Raw genomic sequence first — 17,883 nt, 5'->3', positions numbered from 1 at the left:
TGTGTTTTTCTGTGCGTTTCTGTTGTTGAGGGAGCAATTAAAAAGTGCGAAGGAGAGCCGGTGACGGATCTTCAGATCCAGAGCCGAGACAGGGGGGAACCATTTAGGGCGTCGGGGCTCGGTTTTTATTTGGTTCATGTCATCCAGACCCGACTGATGAGGTCTGGAGTGTTCGAGGAGCCGAGTGAAGGTCTGAAGGGAAACCGAGGTCTGGTTCGTGTTGGACGACTTTAGTGAGTTTGATCATGTGTTGTGTTCACGGCTGCAGCAGAATCTCTCGCGGTACTAAGACTTGTGAAAAATGATCCAAGATTCTCAAAAAATCATCGAATAACTTTAATCTTTTTTTTTTTGTAAGACTTTTTGGCTGCTAGTGATGCTGAAGCTCATATTTTTAATCCATTCAGCTACACTTTTTAAAAATATCTTTGATAGCAATGAGCTCAACCAGACAGCAGGGGGCGATGGTCACTCGTAGTAGGCGAAGAAGAGTTGCTTGGCTTCCACCAATAACTTTGACAAAACCTTTTAAAAAGTTTGTGCGTCTAGATCAGATGTTGACAAAGTTATTTATTTTGATTTACACAGACATTTTGAGCTACAAGTGAAACTTTAAACTGATCATAACTAACTAATAATAATAACACATTTGTTATGTGATCTTAAGTTGATGTTGTGCAAAAAACAAGAAATATCAACATAAAAATAAAACACCAGGATAAAAGTTAAGACACTAAATCGTTTAAAATAAAAACAAGCAGTTTTACGTTGAGATATAAAAGTCTAAAGGGTAGATATAAAAGTTTTACTGAATATAAATATTTATTTTAACAATCTGTACATTGAGATCATGTGAAAACAGCAAACCATTCATTTGTATTATTTTTTATTATTTGTTATCAGTTTAACTTTAACCTTTTTAACTAGTGCTTTTTTATCTTGTTTTTTTGTTCCATTATTTCTTATAACGCAAAATATTTTTTTAAAGAATATTGAAAAAGATATATATTTAGAAAATAGTCTTAAAATAATTTCTAAAATAAAGCTTCGCATTTTTTATTGCATTCTTATGTAAAGTCACGTCACTGTTACACTTTTTATATTATTTATATATATATATCGTAAACATAAATCATAGAACAAGAAAAATAATTTAAAGATTAAAATCACCCATTATTGTAATTAGAAATTGAAAATAGTTGAAAGGGGATTTGTCGCCATCTAGTGGTCGTAGTTTGATTTGAGGCATGATTGATGTCAGCAAGTGTTGGCCGAGCAAATATTATTGATGCTCTTTTGTTCTTCTACGTTTGTCGTTTTAATACGGAAAAAAAAATGTCTGCTCTTGTGAGAGTCATCGTGTGTGTGATTGTGTTAGTTTAACACGTTTGTTGTGTATTTACGCACGTAATAAATAACCTCGGTTGTGTTGACTTTGAGTGACGGATGGAACTCTTGTTATATCTGCTGGAAGTTTCAGGGACTCGATAGATTGATTGATTGAATTCTTCTTCGCCGCCTCCTTCTCTTTGTCTTCGTTGATTCACTCGTCGTGACTCACACACGTTTGTCCAGAACTAATCTTTCCCGCTGAATGAAAATGAGCTGCTTTGCTACAGATGCTAATCTTGGAGCGGCTGTTCTAATACGACAAGGAGAGGCGCCTCTTCCTCCTCTTCCTCTTCCTCCTCCTCTTCCTCTCTTCACTGACTGATGCCCGGGATAGTCTGTATAACGTCTCTGTGTCTCCCTTCACTTAAGCGTCCCTTCCAAGAAGATGCCGGTGACGCTTTGAAACACCTGGAATATGTAAGAGAACCAGACCTCACCACACTTTCCAGCTAGCGTGTGTGCTTCTCTGTTTATTTCCGACGAACAAAACAATCTACGTCTGGATTGATAAAGTTGCTCCTTTTTCCTTGTGAATACACAGTTGAGTAGTCCATGTGTGTGTTTGTGTTAGCGAGTGCTGCATCCCAACGTTGTTCCTGAAACTCCGTCGTCAAGGCGACATCTAACAATCTATTTTAAATTCATTCATTTTTTATTTATTATGTTAAATAAAATATTTATAGCAGTTATGACAACAACATAAAAGGGAATATAAAAAATAAACAGTTTTTATACATTAATTTAAACAGCAGTGATAATAATGATTTGTTATTTTATATAGTTTATGACAAAATATAAATTAAATGAATATGCAACTAGAAGAAATATAGTAATTCAGTTGTAAAATTACAAATAAAATACATAGTGAGACATTTTAATTTAGTAAATTAATAAAAGAAAGGAAAAAGGTTTAAAAGATAGTTCTAAGTTAAGACATTATTCTTTTACATTATTTTTTTTAAATAATTCCAGGAATATAGCAGGATAATACAAATAATGACAATGAATTAAATTAAAATTAAAGAATTTTGTGATAGTAAAAATGAATCTTCAAGGAGTTTTTTTTATTTTTTATTAATTATAACAGCTATTGCATCTCGTGTTTTAAAATGTTTGTCTTTTTCTATTTTAAGGTAATTTAAAAAAAAGATGATTTCCTTAAATATAGTTTTTAAAATATAAATAGTATTGTTTTTAATGTTAAGCCTAAGAATGAAATCTATAAAATATATAATTGTTTTAATAAATAATGAAATATTTATTAAAATGTAAAAAAAAAATATAGATAACATGATAATTAATCAATAAAAGTATATGTTTTATAGCGAAATAAATAAATATATTTATATGCTTAAAGGAGTCAAATTAAAAGTATGATGTGAAAAAAATTATTTATAATTATTTAATAAATCCTTAGGATCATGAGAATAACAAGTCATTGCTTTTAAAACAAAAAACACGCAAAAAAAAGATAATTATATAATTAATTCATGTGTATTTAATTAGAAAAGTAAGTTATTGCTTTAGATTTTTCAGTGAGTTACAACTGAAGTGCATACAAACGTAATAAAAATATATACTCAAAATAAATCTTTCTAAAAGCTTTGATTTACGAGATCAATAAAAGCATAATTATCAGATCATAAAAAAGTGTGAGCAGGAGTCAGAAAGCATCGGACGAGCGTTTGAAAACGAGTGAATGAAAAGCACGGCGAGTGAATCCCTCGTGTCGCTCGTTCATACCTGTAGACCTTCTCAAACTCACACCTTCCTTTGAAAACGAACTCGATGACCTCACGAGATCTGAGCCCTGGACTGCTCGCCGCTACATTCAGCAGTCAGGCGCAACATAACCGGGCCTGACAACACACTGGGCAGAGAGGGAGGGGCCACCGGACCTGTTGACTGGGGGGCCAACTTGAGGTTGATGTTCAGGGGCCGGCGTGAGGTGGGGGGGGATTTTTTAAGAAGCCCTGCAAAAGTTCTTAAGTCCACAAGCTGACAAACGGTGCAGCAGGTAGTTGTGAGTCTTGAATGATTAAGAAGGTTTTGTTGAAACTCTCTTGGATCTTCTGTTGGGCTCAGGTTCTGGAGGAGATCTCCTGCTACTCAGAGAACCACGAAGCTAAAGAACTCAGGAGGATACTGACCCAACCGCACTTCATGGTGAGTCCAAATCTCTTTTTTTTTTTTTTTTTTTTTTTGGTTTCATTTTTGCTCGTGTGTCGTGGCCCGGGGGCCAAATCTGGCTCGCTAAGTCATTTTATGAGGCCCGTTTGATTTTGGCTCAAAGTAGAATAATGTTCATGTTATTATTGTGACAATTAAGATTATAGATTTAAACAATTACACACTTTCAAATTAGTTAATTTGAAGATAAAGAACACAAATATAATTCAAAAGAAAAAGAAAAAACTTTTTTTTTCATTATGTGTGATTAAAAAAAAACAAAATTACAAATTGATAAAGTTCTATTTAAATTGCTAAATAAAAATGGTTAATGTGGAAACTAAATTAGAAATGAGTAAAAAAAAAATGTAAATTGAATAAAACCACAGAAGAAAAGGACGAACAAAAGTAGAGCAGATTAAAGAAAAAAGTGTTTTGTTTTTTTTTTACATAAATTCGTTTTTAATAACTAAAGGTCTGTTGCAAGATAATGAAGTAATTATATATATAATAAATTTAGATTATTTTTAATTGATTTATGTTGAGTAAAATCAAGAAAATAAATGATTAAACTAGAAAAGATAAATTACTTCTTACTTACTTCTTTACTTAATCTTATATCTTAATCATTAATATAGTAATTATAATTTAATTTATAATTAAATCACAGAATAATTAAAGGTTAACAATTCTTCTTTTTTTGTGTGTGTATTTTGTTTTCTGTCAGTCTTTTTTTTATTATTATTTTGTTGGTCTCGTTTTGAAGATGTTTTTTTGAATTGTATTGTGTTTAGTATTTTGTTTTGTTTGGTCTTTTTGTGGCTATTGTTTTTGTTTGTGTGTGTCTATAAACCTGAATGTTTTCGTGTGTATGTTTTCTTTTGTGTGATTACTTATGTTGTTATTGTGGGTATAATTTTTCTGTCTGTGTGTCTATGAAACTGAATGTTTTCTTTCTCCATATTTTGTGATTGTGTGTATGTTGTCTTGCTTTTAAAAAAACAAAAATTTAAAGTGTAAAAACACACAATATAGCGACAGAAACTCCGACATCAGCGTCTTTGAACGTCCTCGCCAGTTTAAGCCTCTTTCATCTAATCGCACGATAAAGCTGCAAACATGACGCTCAAGGTCACGACGGTTCTCCAGCGATGGCTTCCTCTCGTCGTTCACACACTGCGAGCATCTGAGATGTGATTTCCCAGCGAATCAAAGCTCCAGGAGGTTAATCTGTTTAAAGGGAGAAGTCTCCGAGATGTCATCAGACGCTAATCCCGTCACATTAACGGACGATTCCTCCGATCGGTCGCTATCACCACCGCTGGCTCATGGAGGCGAGTGATGGCGGCGAGGAGGACGGTCGTCCGAGGAGAAGGTCAGGAGACGTCTCGGGTCAGCGGCTTCATGAGGTCTGACCCGTCCAGATCTCCTGTCACGAACCACGATAGAACCTGAAAATCTCCCTCATTACCTCCCATTACCATCAGGGAAGTTCAAAGGCAGCGAGAGATCAAGGTCACTTTCTCCAGGATTCACTCAAACGTGGATTCATGACTTCACGGCTAATGCCACAAATGAGGAGCCGACGCTGGGGAATAATTAACAAGTCAACCATGACGTCGTCACGTCACATGTTGAAACACTACACATGGTATCAGAGGTAGGATGTTTCCAGGCAGCATAGCTACGCTATTATATAATATAAATATTATAATATTAACATTAACCCTTGTGTTATCTCGGGGTCAAGGTGACCGAAGGCCCGAAAACAAATGTGTTTGTGGTATCCTGTGTATTGTTGCGACCTCCCTGGCTTCCATAAATACATATGCAGTGTTGGAGGTCAATACCCTTGACCCAGAGACAACACAAGGAATACCACTAACACATTTGTTTTCGGGCCTTCGGGTCACCTTGACCCTGAGATAACACAAGGAATACCACAAACACATTTGTTTTCGGGCCTTCGGGTCACCTTGACCCTGAGATAACACAAGGAATACCACAAACACATTTGTTTTCGGGCCTTCGGGTCTCCTTGACCCTGAGATAACACAAGGAATACCACAAACACATTTGTTTTCAGGCCTTTGGGTCACCTTGACCCTGAGATAACACAAGGAATACCACTAACACATTTGTTTTCGGGCCTTCGGGTCACCTTGACCCTTAGATAACACAAGGAATACCACAAACACATTTGTTTTCAGGCCTTTGGGTCACCTTGACCCTGAGACAACCCTAGGGATAATAAATAGTGTTGGTCTTTCCTCTTTTATAATAGTCTTGATATAACATTAAAGATAACTAAGTAATTATTTGACACTTTAAAAACGACATTTTAATTAAGTCAATAAAAGAAAAAAGGCAATAAGTGAATAATATCTAACAATAAACGCAGGAAAGGTTATTCAGGTTAAAAAAAAACGTCGATCAAATGCATTAAAATGATTTAAATATGTATTTTTTAAATAATTCATGGACCAAAGCATCTGAAACACGAACGGCTTTATTGACTCTGCTGTGAATACAATTAAAAAATTAAAAAAAGCAAAGTATAATTAATAAAATCTAAAGAGTTATAGAATAAAATAAATCATGGATATTATGATTTTAATTTATTGAAAAACATTGCAACAGCAATTGATTCTTATGGTAAAACGTTAATTTTTTTAGAAAGTTAGATGTATATAAATAGTAGTTAAAACCTTGTTTCTTATTTCATATGTTCAGTTAAACATAAGTATAAAGTACTGACCACAGATGTCCTAAACATTTCTACATCATCAGATTCATTGTTAAACTTCTGAACACGATTCAATCGCGTCTTAATGCTCGTAGACGCTTGTACTTCAGCTTCACTTCCTGCTCTTCTGTTCCACGGGTTCAGTGGTTCCTCTGTGTTGTTGTCGCTTCTGTTCTCCGGACGTTCACACGGAAGCTCCAGTTAATCCCACTGACCTCGTCCTCGTTACCACGAGTCGCACACGACCTGAACTTCCTGTGAACGTGAAGTTAGTTCTGGATCTGATGCTCTTTGACAGCAGCGTCAGAGTCGCTGTCGACTCCTTCTGCTCGTCCGTTTCAGACGCTGAATAATCATAACGTTTCTCTGATCTCATGGACTTTAAACTGTGATAATACTTGAATTATTTATATCTTTTTATTGTCACTTTATTCACTAGGAACTGAGCGAAGTTGGTACTAACAATGACCCGATTATCTATTATAATCACATTTATTTAAATGAAAATGTTGATTATGTAATATATGATAATAAAAAAAAGAAAAAGTTTATCATAAAACAATGTAATATTTATCGTGTTTTTCATAAAAAGTGTTGCAGTTTCTTATTTTGAGTTAAAATATGTGAATTGTTGACTTATTTTAGTGTCTTTCATATATGAATCACACAAATGTCAAAATCTCCATCAAAGTAGTTAAAACTCTTTTGCTGTGAACTAAACATGATGAGACAGAACTTTTATAAACTTTGATTAAAAATGTAACAATGAACATTTCAATTAAATATATAACAATAAACTTTGATTAAGAAAATAAATATTTAGTTTAATTAACGCATTGCATTATTTCTTTTTTATAATTCACACAAAGTTACATTTTAAAAACAAAATTAAATTAAAAAACGTTTTAAAATGAGTGTTTTTTTGTTTGATTATCAAATTCCAATAATGTGTAAAATACATTTAGAAAATATTCTTATTTTTTAAACTTCAATAAATAAATAAAAGCTTTCAAAATAACAAATAAAATAGTCAAACCTTTCAATATAATAAATAAAATAGTTAAACCAACACAGTGTTTGTTTACAACACTGGCAATAAAAGTTTCTGATTCAAATGATTTAATTACATTTTTTAAATAAATAAATTCAAAGTTTATATCCTGATGTCACTGATATACATCGTAGCAAGTCTACTTCTAAGTAGCTCTCTGTTAGCTGTTAGCTGTTAGCTGTTAGCCGTTAGCTGTTCATGCAGAAATAACCACGTACCAACTTCACGTAACATCAATGGCTTGTATTGCAACATATTTGAAGAACCTCAGCAAATAAAACACACCAGATATATTAGTCAGGTAAAAACTAATATATCTAATAAAACTAGTTCATAATGTAGGCTAGCGCTAGTTTAGCATGTTTCGGTGCTAACGCTATCCTAGAACTAGCATAGCATTAGCATGTTGCGGTGCTAATGGTGCTACAAAGACTTGTCTATGTTGGATTATGACGAAGCAAATGAGTCAAGAATGCAAGAAGAAATCCTGATGATTCCATCAAATGTATTTCGTCAGTTTGTGGAGGAGTTAATAAAGATGGCAGTGACGGTGAAGCAGTTTTGAGTGGATCAAGTGTAAGAACCTGAGGCTCCGCGGAACCATCAGACGTTCTTGAAACACGAGTTGATAAAACGGTTGAAAAGCCTGAACTCTAACTGCAGCAGTGAAGCTTCAGGCGACGTCTCTCCACAGTTTCTCGTGTGATGAAGTGAACATGAAGGGTTTTGGTTTCATAATACGATGTAGTTGTGTTTCTCATGTTTTATTGTTTACGTGGTTTGATGTGGGTCTGTGCGAGTGGCTAGGTTTGTTGTTGTGCGTCTCTACTTTATGGTTAAAGTTTGTAAGTCGGTTTTAATGTTTTTTCTTTTGTATGTATGTAGTCTTTTGTTTGTTTGTTTACGTCGTATTTTTGTTGGTCTCATTTTTGTGTCGTGTGTATATGAGCCTGAATTTATTTTTTATTTTTTTCAAGTCATGTGTGTAAAATTGTGTTTGTGTGTATGTAGTCTTTTGTTTGTTTGCTCATTTAAGTCTTTTTGTGGGTATCATTTTTGTGTTTGTGTGACAATAAACACAACATTTTTTTTCATGATGTTTTGTGTTGGAATTGATTTATTTTGTGTATGTTTTTTTTTTCGGTTTGCTTACGTTGCCCTTTCTGTGGCTATCATTTTTGTGTGTCTAAAAACCCGAATGTATTTTTTCATGATGTTTTGTGTCGAAATTGTTTTGGTGTGTATGTGTTCTTTTGTCTGTTTTCTTATGTTTTTATTGTTGTGAGTATAATTTAGTGTTGTTTGTCTATGAACCTGAATGATTGTGTTTGTTCTCCATGTTTTGTGTGTTAAATTGTTCTTGTGTGTAAGTGGTCTATTGTTTGTTTGCTTATGCTGCTCTTTTTGTGTTTGTTAATCTATGAACCTGAATGATTGTATTTTTTTGTCCATGTTATAAACCTTAATGTGTTAAAATTGAGTTTATGTATATGTTTTCTTTTTATTTGTCTGCTTATGTTGCTCTTTTTTAATATTATTTGTGTGTCTATGAGCAAGTTTTGTGTGTTAAAATTGTGTTCATTATGTGTTTCTCTCAGTTTGAAAATAGGGTATAATTTTCTGTTTCAAAAACTCTCGTCTTAATTCCCTCCTTGACCTCCAGGCGCTGCTGCAGGCCCACGACGTGGTGGCTCACGAGGTCTACAGCGACGAGGCCCTGAGGGTGACCCCTCCGCCCACGTCGCCCTACCTGAACGGAGACTCGCCCGAGAGCACCAACGGAGACATCGACCTGGAGAACGTCACCCGGGTCCGCCTGGTCCAGTTCCAGAAGAACACGGACGAGCCCATGGTACGCCGGCACAGGTGGAGGTGATGCGTTCAGGGACGCTCGTTCAACACGGTCTGTGTCTGCAGGGCATCACGCTGAAGATGAACGACTCCAACCACTGCATCGTGGCTCGAATCATGCATGGAGGCATGATCCACAGACAAGGTACCGTAAAATGTTGCATTATTTTATACTTAAATATCTACGTTTTGAGGTTGTAAAAACTATTTAATAGGCATTGTATTGACAAGTATGTAATGAAGCAACAATACGATATATAGTGATACTGTAGTAACAAGGATATATGTGTAGTATTGTCGAGTACTTGACTCTGGTGTTGCAGTATTTACAGACCACATGACTCTTGATGAAGTCGTAACTGCTTTCATTTGTTTTGACACCAAAATATGTCCAAACATCAGCTTTAAAAGCTGCTGGAGTCCAATGTATCCTCTCGTCCTCAGTCATCGCAGGATTTCATTGTCCCTTTAGTGGCTGAGGACGTAATGACTGCTGCCACCTAGTGGCTGGAAATATAGTTGCAACACAAAAATGAACAAATGCTGTAAATATCTGAATGTTAATTGTACATTTTTCAAATTGAATTATTAAAATATAAACCATAAAAGAAATATGATTAAAAAAAATATATGATTATTATATTTTTAAATCAATACAGTGCTGTTGAATATCAGTGCATTATCGTGAAAAAAAAAATCGCAATATTTAAGTTAAGCAATATTTTCTTACACCTCTTGCGTTTAGGCAGTTGCTGTAGAAGTCTTTTGTCGACATTCCTGCTCTTGTTTTTTCAATAAAATGGGTGAAATATCTACAAGATGCTCCAGATTAGTGTCTCTTGAGGTTAAACAAGGCATCAGGAATCTTAAGCCTCATGAAGATGACGAGTAGAATGTGTGAAAGAAGTAGAAGAAGAAAACGGGACGAATGTTTGGACAGATTTCACGGCGAGTGAAGGATTGTGGGAAACGGGGAGGAATGAGTTGAAGTCAGAAGGAGATGAGGATGAAGACAGGAAGGTTTATTAAAGAAAGGAAGGATGCAGATAAGAGAACGAGACGGAGTGAGCGAAGCAGTTGGATTTAAAAAAGGAAGGAAAATATCCGAGGCCTGAGTTGAGAGCGAACAATAAGAAGTGAGGAGAGATAAAGAAGGAACAAATTGGAATTTTGGAGGAAGAGAAAAGTATGTTAGGAGGAGGAGAGGTGTGAAATGAAAGGAGAGACAAAAGGAGGAGAGGAGGCGAGACAACATCTGCGGGCGTCTAATGAAGCCTCCACTGACTCCGCCGGACCCTCGTGAGCCTCCTTCTTCTCCTTCTTCTTCTCCTCCTTCACCTCCTCCTCTCATGGCAGGAACGCTGCACGTGGGAGACGAGATCCGGGAGATCAACGGCATCAGCGTCGCCAACCAGACCGTGGAGCAGCTGCAGAAGATGCTGGTGAGAAGATGATGGAGATGATGGTGACGTAGAGACTCTTGCTGTCGCTGCCTTCTCAAGACCTGTGTGTGTGTGTGTGTGTGTGTGTGTGTGTGTGTGTGTGTGTGTGTGTGTGTGTGTGTGTGTGTGTGTGTGTGTGTGTGTGTGTGTGTGTGTGTGTGTGTGTGTGTGTGTGTGTGTGTGTGTGTGTGTGTGTGTGTCTGCAGAGGGAGATGAGAGGCAGCATCACCTTCAAGATCGTGCCCAGTTACAGATCGCAGGGCTCCTCGTGTGAGGTAAGGTCTTCTCCTCTTCCTCCTCTTCTTCTTCTTCTTCTGATCTGGTTACTAACTGCTCGCTGTGCAGCTCGTAACCTAATATGCCCTCTGCGTGTGTGTGTGTGTGTGTTTGCTGGAGCTGATATTCAGCACACCAATTTAAAACAAAGATACCGGAACCTCCCTTCGCTCCTCGTCCTCCTGCTCCGGGAATGAGACACACCCCAATATTCGACCCCTCCCCTCCCCCTCCATGACACCCGTCTTCTGTCCACATGCACAGACGGAGCACAATAAAAATATTGTTAATACATTTAAAATGAATTTTTATTTTATTCATATTTTATCTTCTTATCTTTGCTTTTTATGGGTTGATTCCAAATATATTTCACAATCATACAGTATTTTTATTCTTTTTTATTTAAAAACTATTTTGGTATTGATTTAATTTTTTAGTTTTTTTTAAATTAAAAATACTTTTGTCTACTTACCTATTTATTTGTTGTTTATACTTTTTATATTTTTAATTGTTAATAGTTTTCACTCACATATAATATTATTTATTTTTAAGCATTATACATATTAAAGTTAACAAAAATAACATGGTAATAAACAAGATAAAAATGGTAATGGTGATCATTTTTTTAAATATTTTAGTTGTTTTTTCAGACACGCAATAGTTTTTGTTTTTGTCTCTGTCGCCACCCTGTGGTGGGATCGGGATTTACAGGTTGGACGGATACAGATGACAATGACGTCATTTGTGTTGCGCCGTCACAGTATAGCTGTGTGGGTCTCTCATGTGGACGTGTGTGTGTGTGTGTGTGTGTGTGTGTGTGTGTACATGAGTGTGTATCGCTGACCTGTGTGTCTTATTTCAGAAAGAATCCCCCAACACCTCCAGGCAGTCTCCTGCCAATGGGCACTCCAGCATTAACAGTTCTATCTTGGTAAGGACCCCCCCCCCCCCCCCACTGTTGTCATCATACGTGTTGGACTCGCGTCAAGACCTCTTGCATAAGAACACGGACCCCCCATCCCCCCTCCCTCCACGTGTCCGATATCTCAGTTAGCAAATTGGTGTGCCTCGTGCTGCTTTGCTGCCAGAAATATTTTGTGCCGAGCGTGGTCACAGCGGTTCGGGGTCGGGGGGGAACTAATCAGTAGCTCCGGGTCAGAACCGAGCCCGGGATCATGCTGATGCTGCAGCTGCTGGCTTTGTCTCGCTTTGGCATGGGCTCTGCAGGATCTGGTTCTTCCCGTGGTTTGAGTCCCGGTCATGTTCTGATGATGTTGACTCTGCCCTCAGGACCTGCCGTCCTCCATCCAGCCCAAAGGCCGACAGGTGAATAAACTCATGCCGTCGTCACTACCGCCCCCTAGAGTCTGACACGCATTTATCTAAAGCGTCACATCATTTTGTGATCATGTTTCTTGTGCTCATTAGCGCCCCCTCTCTTACACAAACTCTCTAAAAAACTCGTTTCTATTTATTTTTAGTTTGTTGTTGTTACTGTTTCACTATATTCTCTTGCATTTAGTTTGAGTCGAGTATATTTAATTAAAGATTGTCTTTCTTTATATATCACTAACCATTCAATACATTTTTGTCACTTTTTTTAATTCCACAATATGTGTAATCTATTACTTTTTTCCCTATAGAACCTGTTTTACTTTCACATTCTTTCTTTCATAGTTTTTATTTTAGCTTTTGTTGTTCTTTAGGTTTATTGCAGTTTTGTCCTCATTGTTTTCTATTGTTTTTTTTCTAGTTATATTATATTATATATATTATTATTATATATAATGTGTTTGTTTATTCCTCTTCATTTCTATTTTTGGTTTGCCTCGTTATTTTCTGTTTTGTTACTTTTTTCTGTTTGTTTTTTTCCTCATATTCTTTTTTTGTTTGTTTTTTCCTCATTATTTTTTAGTTTTTGTTTCTTTGTTTTTTATTCTAATTTCACAATATTATTTTTATTCTTATTCTTCTTTATCCTTGAGGTACTGAAAGTAAATACCCGAAAATTGATTAAAATATCACAAAATACCTCTTTAAAAAAAAAAATAACAACATATTCATCCATAAACACACGTGTAGGAAGAAGGATCTAATAAAACAAACCTCACTGACAAAGAACTTTCATACCTTGTCACCAAATGTCGTACAACCTTTAACATGGTGAAACATAGGTCACTTCATGTCGTTACTGTCTTCCAGAACTTCATTTCAGTACAGTTTAAGTTTGGTGTCCATGTTAGCGCCCCCCCATCCATCCAACCATCCAAGCATTCTTCTGTTTAGTCCTTCAAAGCCATTCTTCTGCATGATGTGTGATGCTCTCAAATCCTAGATTGAGTCCAGACCTCCAATCAAGGATAAAATGTCTGTAAAGGTAAGCAACAGCGCCCCCTCCCTCCACAAACGCCCCCTTTTACCCCCCAACACTTTGTCCATGTCACTGTGTCACCTGGAGAGGAAGTTATGGTGGTGTTGACGGCTCCTTAGAAGAGCTCGTGGTGGATCAAATGAACCTTCCACAGTAGTCACTCCAGACACTTTCTTATCTTCTTCCACGGAGGTGTTTGTTTCGTCCTTGATGTACAACTTCGTTTCCCCCCCGACAGATCTACGTGAGGGCTCAGTTCGAGTACGACCCGTCCAAAGACGAGCTCATCCCCTGCAAGGAGGCCGGGGTCCGCTTCCGCGTGGGCGACATCATCCAGATCATCTCCAAGGACGACCACAACTGGTGGCAGGGGAAGCTGGAGAACACCAAGAACGCCACGGCGGGACTCATCCCGTCACCGGAGCTGCAGGAGTGGTGAGGAACGAGCTGCATGTTAGCTTGTGTGCTAACATGATAACAACTGTTGCTCTGCTACTGTGACAACTTCATCTGGTAATATGCCAAAATGTTATAGCTTAGCCAGTGTTTAAACAACTTAGCTATGCTAACACAACAACTTTACCCCGTGAATATGGCATACACTTAGTTCTGCTAATATTACGACTACTTGACTATGATAATATGACAAATTACATCTGCTTATATAGCAAAAACAACTGGTAGCTCAGCTATCAACTACCAAGTTATGCTAACATAAAACTTTACCCTGCTAATTGACGACAACTTAGTTCTGCTAACATGACAACAACTCAAATTTGCTAACATTACTTCACTTTAATCTGGCTAACTTCAAAACAACTTAACTGTGACCACCAACTTGACGAAAACCGTTAAACCATTGCTAAAACCGTTAGCTTAGATATTATGGTAACAACTTAGCTCTGCTAACATGACAACGACAAAAACTAAAATCTGCTAACATTCCTCTGCTAATATTGACAACAACTGCTAACTCTGCTAACATGACAACAACAAAAACTAATATCTGCTAACATTCCTCTGCTAATATTGACAACAACTGCTAACTCTGCTAACATGACAACAACAAAAACTAAAATCTGCTAACATTCCTCTGCTAATATTGACAACCACTGCTAACTCTGCTAACTTGACAACAACAAAAACTAAAATCTGCTAACATTCCTCTGCTAATATTGACAACAACTGCTAACTCTGCTAACATGACAACAACAAAAACTAAAATCTGCTAACATTCCTCTGCTAATATTGACAACAACTGCTAACTCTGCTAACATGACAACAACAAAAACTAAAATCTGCTAACATTCCTCTGCTAATATTGACAACAACTGCTAACTCTGCTAACTTGACAACAACAAAAACTAAAATCTGCTAACATTCCTCTGCTAATATTGGCAACAACTGCTAACTCTGCTAACATGACAATAACAAAAACTAAAATCTGCTAACATTCCTCTGCTAATATTGGCAACAACTGCTAACTCTGCTAACATGACAACGACAAAAACTAAAATCTGCTAACATTCCTCTGCTAGTATTGACAACAATTGCTAACTCTGCTAACATGACAACGACAAAAACTAAAATCTGCTAACATTCCTCTGCTAATATTGGCAACAACTGCTAACTCTGCTAACATGACAACAACAAAAACTAAAATCTGCTAACATTCCTCTGCTAATATTGGCAACAACTGCTAACTCTGCTAACATGACAACAACAAAAACTAAAATCTGCTAACATTCCTCTGCTAATATTGGCAACAACTGCTAACATGGCTAACATGACAACAGCCTTACTACGCATGTATGACAACAACTTGACGATGCTTACGTTGCAACAAACGATGCAAAAACAACTTAGCTTTGCTAGCATGACACATTTCTTCTGCTTATATGGCAAGAAGTGTTAGCTCAGCTATTATGGTCACACCTTGGCTATGCTAATATGATAACAACAACTCAAATCTACTAACGTGACAATATATGCTAATATGACAACAATTGTTAGCTCAGCTAACGTGACAACAGCTCCACAATTAGTTCCAATAATACGACCGAGGAACTAGCAACAATGAGTCAACGGTTGCTAACTTGTGTGTTTCAGGCGGGTGGCGTGTATAGCCATGGAGAAGACCAAACAGGAGCAACAAGCTAGCTGCACCTGGTTTGGCAAGAAGAAGAAGCAGTACAAGGACAAGTATTTAGCAAAGCACAACGCAGGTACGGCGACGACACATACCATTGCATGTGCACACACACACACACACACACCGCTTCTATCTTACGCCACATGCATGCCCAGACACGTGCATCATTTCTACATGCGCTTGTTGACTCGCTGCGACGGTAGTTTTCCATGAGCAGAGCTGCAGCCAGGAATCTGCAACTGGAACCTTGGATCGGCTGTCATCGAGGAGCAGTTTATTTTGACTCTTGAGAGTCTACAGGCATGGCTAAGGCATGTGTCTGCGAGGGTGACCTGCGACATTTCCTTGTTTCTACGTGTGCAACCAGAGACGACTGCAGAGTCGACAAAAAGTAGCCTTCGCGATAGTATTTCAAAGTGTGATAATAGCTGCAGTTAGCAGTTAGGTGTGTATTTTCAAGTATCTGGCAATACGTTACGTATCATGATACAGCACCAACCATAAGATATATAGTGATACTGTAGTAACAAGGATATAAGTGTAGTATTGTCGAGTACTTGACTCTGGTGTTGCAGAATTTACAGACCACATGACTCTTGACAAAGTCGTAACTGATTTCATTTGTTTTCAAACCAAAATAAGTCCAAACATCAGCTTCAAAAGCCGCTGGAGTCGATTGTATCCTCTCGTCCTCAGTCCTCGCCGGGATCCCCGCAGGATTTGTTCCTTTAGCTGCTCAATAACGGCTGCAAATCGGCATTTAGTGCAACCCGTGTGTGCATGTTTGTGTACTGGCCGCACACTTGTGCACGTCCTTAAATTCGCCTTCATCACCTTTTATCTCGTAATAACCGACGTCTTGAATCGCCTCACGATGTTATTCCTGATAACATCGATCCTTCCATGTGTCTGGATGTTCTGTGTTTCACCACCAGGTTCAAGTTTCCTTACAAATCCTGTTGGTTTATTTTTAACTCTAATAATGTGTTGGATGTGAGATTATTGCAGGATTACATTTTTATATTTGTCAACTACTCTAACATATTAAGAGCAACAAATGAAAGGCTATAATATAATAATTGTACAAGAACAATGCATGGTTTTATTTGATCTTTTGATGCTAATAATTCATCTTAAACTGCTTCATTTCTACAAAAGTTTCTCGCCGCTAACGCTGCATGCAAACACCATGACATCACCAGACGACAAGCAGTTGTTGTGACCAACAACAGTGGCTTTGTGTGTGTCGTCACAGTGCGGGATTGTATTTTGTGCGTTGTTGTTCTTCTGCTCTTGTAACTGAACCATGTTATGACCCTCCCTGTTCATCTCTCTCGCTTCTCCTACTGAACGACTTCTGTGCATGTAAGTAACAACAGTGACAGCTTCTGCTCTTCTTCACTCAACTCTCTCTGCTGTGTGTCCGAGGCACGACAGTGACACTGTTGTGTAGAACATAGTCTTGGTTACACAAACATTATTGGAACGCCAGGTTTAGAGGAAAACATGTTTGACACATGCTAACATATGTAGCTTTAGCTCAACAAACATTTACTGTTTTTTACATAAACAACATTTATTTGATGTTTGTGTTCGCAGAAATTATGTTTTAAGCACAAGACAAATGTATTCAACTGTTTTGTTAGAATGGTAGGTTGGAGTTAGCAGTTAGCATTTAGCTAAAACAGCCATTCATGACTTTAATTACTACAAAAAAGGGAAAAACTAATTTGTCTTTTTCATTTAGTTGAATTTAGGATTTTTATTACACTGTCAACAATTCCAAAATTCCTATATTGTGTTAACAACACTTGCAATAAAAGTTTCGGTTTCGGAAAAATGCTGGTGTTAAAATTTAGTTTTTTAAACTGTAGCCATTAACATGGGGTTGCGGTGTAGCTCTGACCTTTTCTATTGTGACAAACGGCAACACAAATGTTACATACATACAACTTTTCACGAAAATCCTTATTCACGCAACAAAATAACAGAATTATTGTCTGGAACAGCAAACATCTTAAAAGACTTGCATTTAAATTATATTATATCACAGAATTTTCAACTCATTCAGATGTTTCGGGTTTAACTAGTTGCCAGCTGAGGTCGTGGGGTCGGGACTAGAAATAAAGATTAACTAATGTGTCATTGGTCGATCACTCATCAGAAGGTAAGTGAGAAGTAGGCTCAATAATCTTATTCTAAAACAAGACGTTTAAAAGTAGATGAAGACTGTTGACAAAAAATCTTTAAAGACATGTTTAACTTTCAAAAGCTACATTTAAGATACTTAATGTAAGTATTTTATGACGACAAACTATTCTTCTGCAGGTACTTTTACACTTTAATTATTGTCAAATAAGTATTATTAAATCAAAGTGCATCAGGAATCTTTACATGTCTTGTGCTTAATGCGTAACATCTGTGACTCTTGAC

At 37.0% G+C, this 17,883-nt stretch overlaps 1 protein-coding gene across 17 annotated transcripts in view; it reads left to right on the top strand.

The window, feature by feature from the left end:
- The window catches only part of caska (calcium/calmodulin-dependent serine protein kinase a), a 94,538-nt gene that overhangs the window by 72,402 nt on the left and 4,253 nt on the right, over window positions 1–17,883 (top strand). For 4 of the 17 annotated variants that reach the window (XM_087804893.1, XM_087804896.1, XM_087804892.1 and 1 more), the window contains exons 14-24: window positions 1,762–1,809; window positions 3,478–3,558; window positions 9,022–9,210; window positions 9,276–9,354; window positions 10,566–10,651; window positions 10,858–10,926; window positions 11,790–11,858; window positions 12,218–12,253; window positions 13,263–13,304; window positions 13,537–13,733; window positions 15,408–15,523. In XM_087804893.1, the coding sequence (XP_087661019.1) occupies window positions 1,762–1,809; window positions 3,478–3,558; window positions 9,022–9,210; window positions 9,276–9,354; window positions 10,566–10,651; window positions 10,858–10,926; window positions 11,790–11,858; window positions 12,218–12,253; window positions 13,263–13,304; window positions 13,537–13,733; window positions 15,408–15,523 (1,012 nt within the window). The remainder of the gene's footprint in view (window positions 1–1,761; window positions 1,810–3,477; window positions 3,559–9,021; window positions 9,211–9,275; window positions 9,355–10,565; window positions 10,652–10,857; window positions 10,927–11,789; window positions 11,859–12,217; window positions 12,254–13,262; window positions 13,305–13,536; window positions 13,734–15,407; window positions 15,524–17,883) is intronic. The other 13 variants (XM_087804897.1, XM_087804909.1, XM_087804908.1 and 10 more) reach the window with 8 other exon arrangements.

The sequence above is a fragment of the Callionymus lyra genome, chromosome 12 (assembly GCF_982586985.1).
Source record: "Callionymus lyra chromosome 12, fCalLyr1.hap1.1, whole genome shotgun sequence".
In the NCBI taxonomy this organism is placed as follows: Eukaryota; Metazoa; Chordata; class Actinopteri; order Syngnathiformes; family Callionymidae; genus Callionymus; species Callionymus lyra.
The sequence above is the reverse complement of the archived record's forward strand: the minus strand, read 5'-3'. Positions and strand labels throughout refer to the sequence as shown.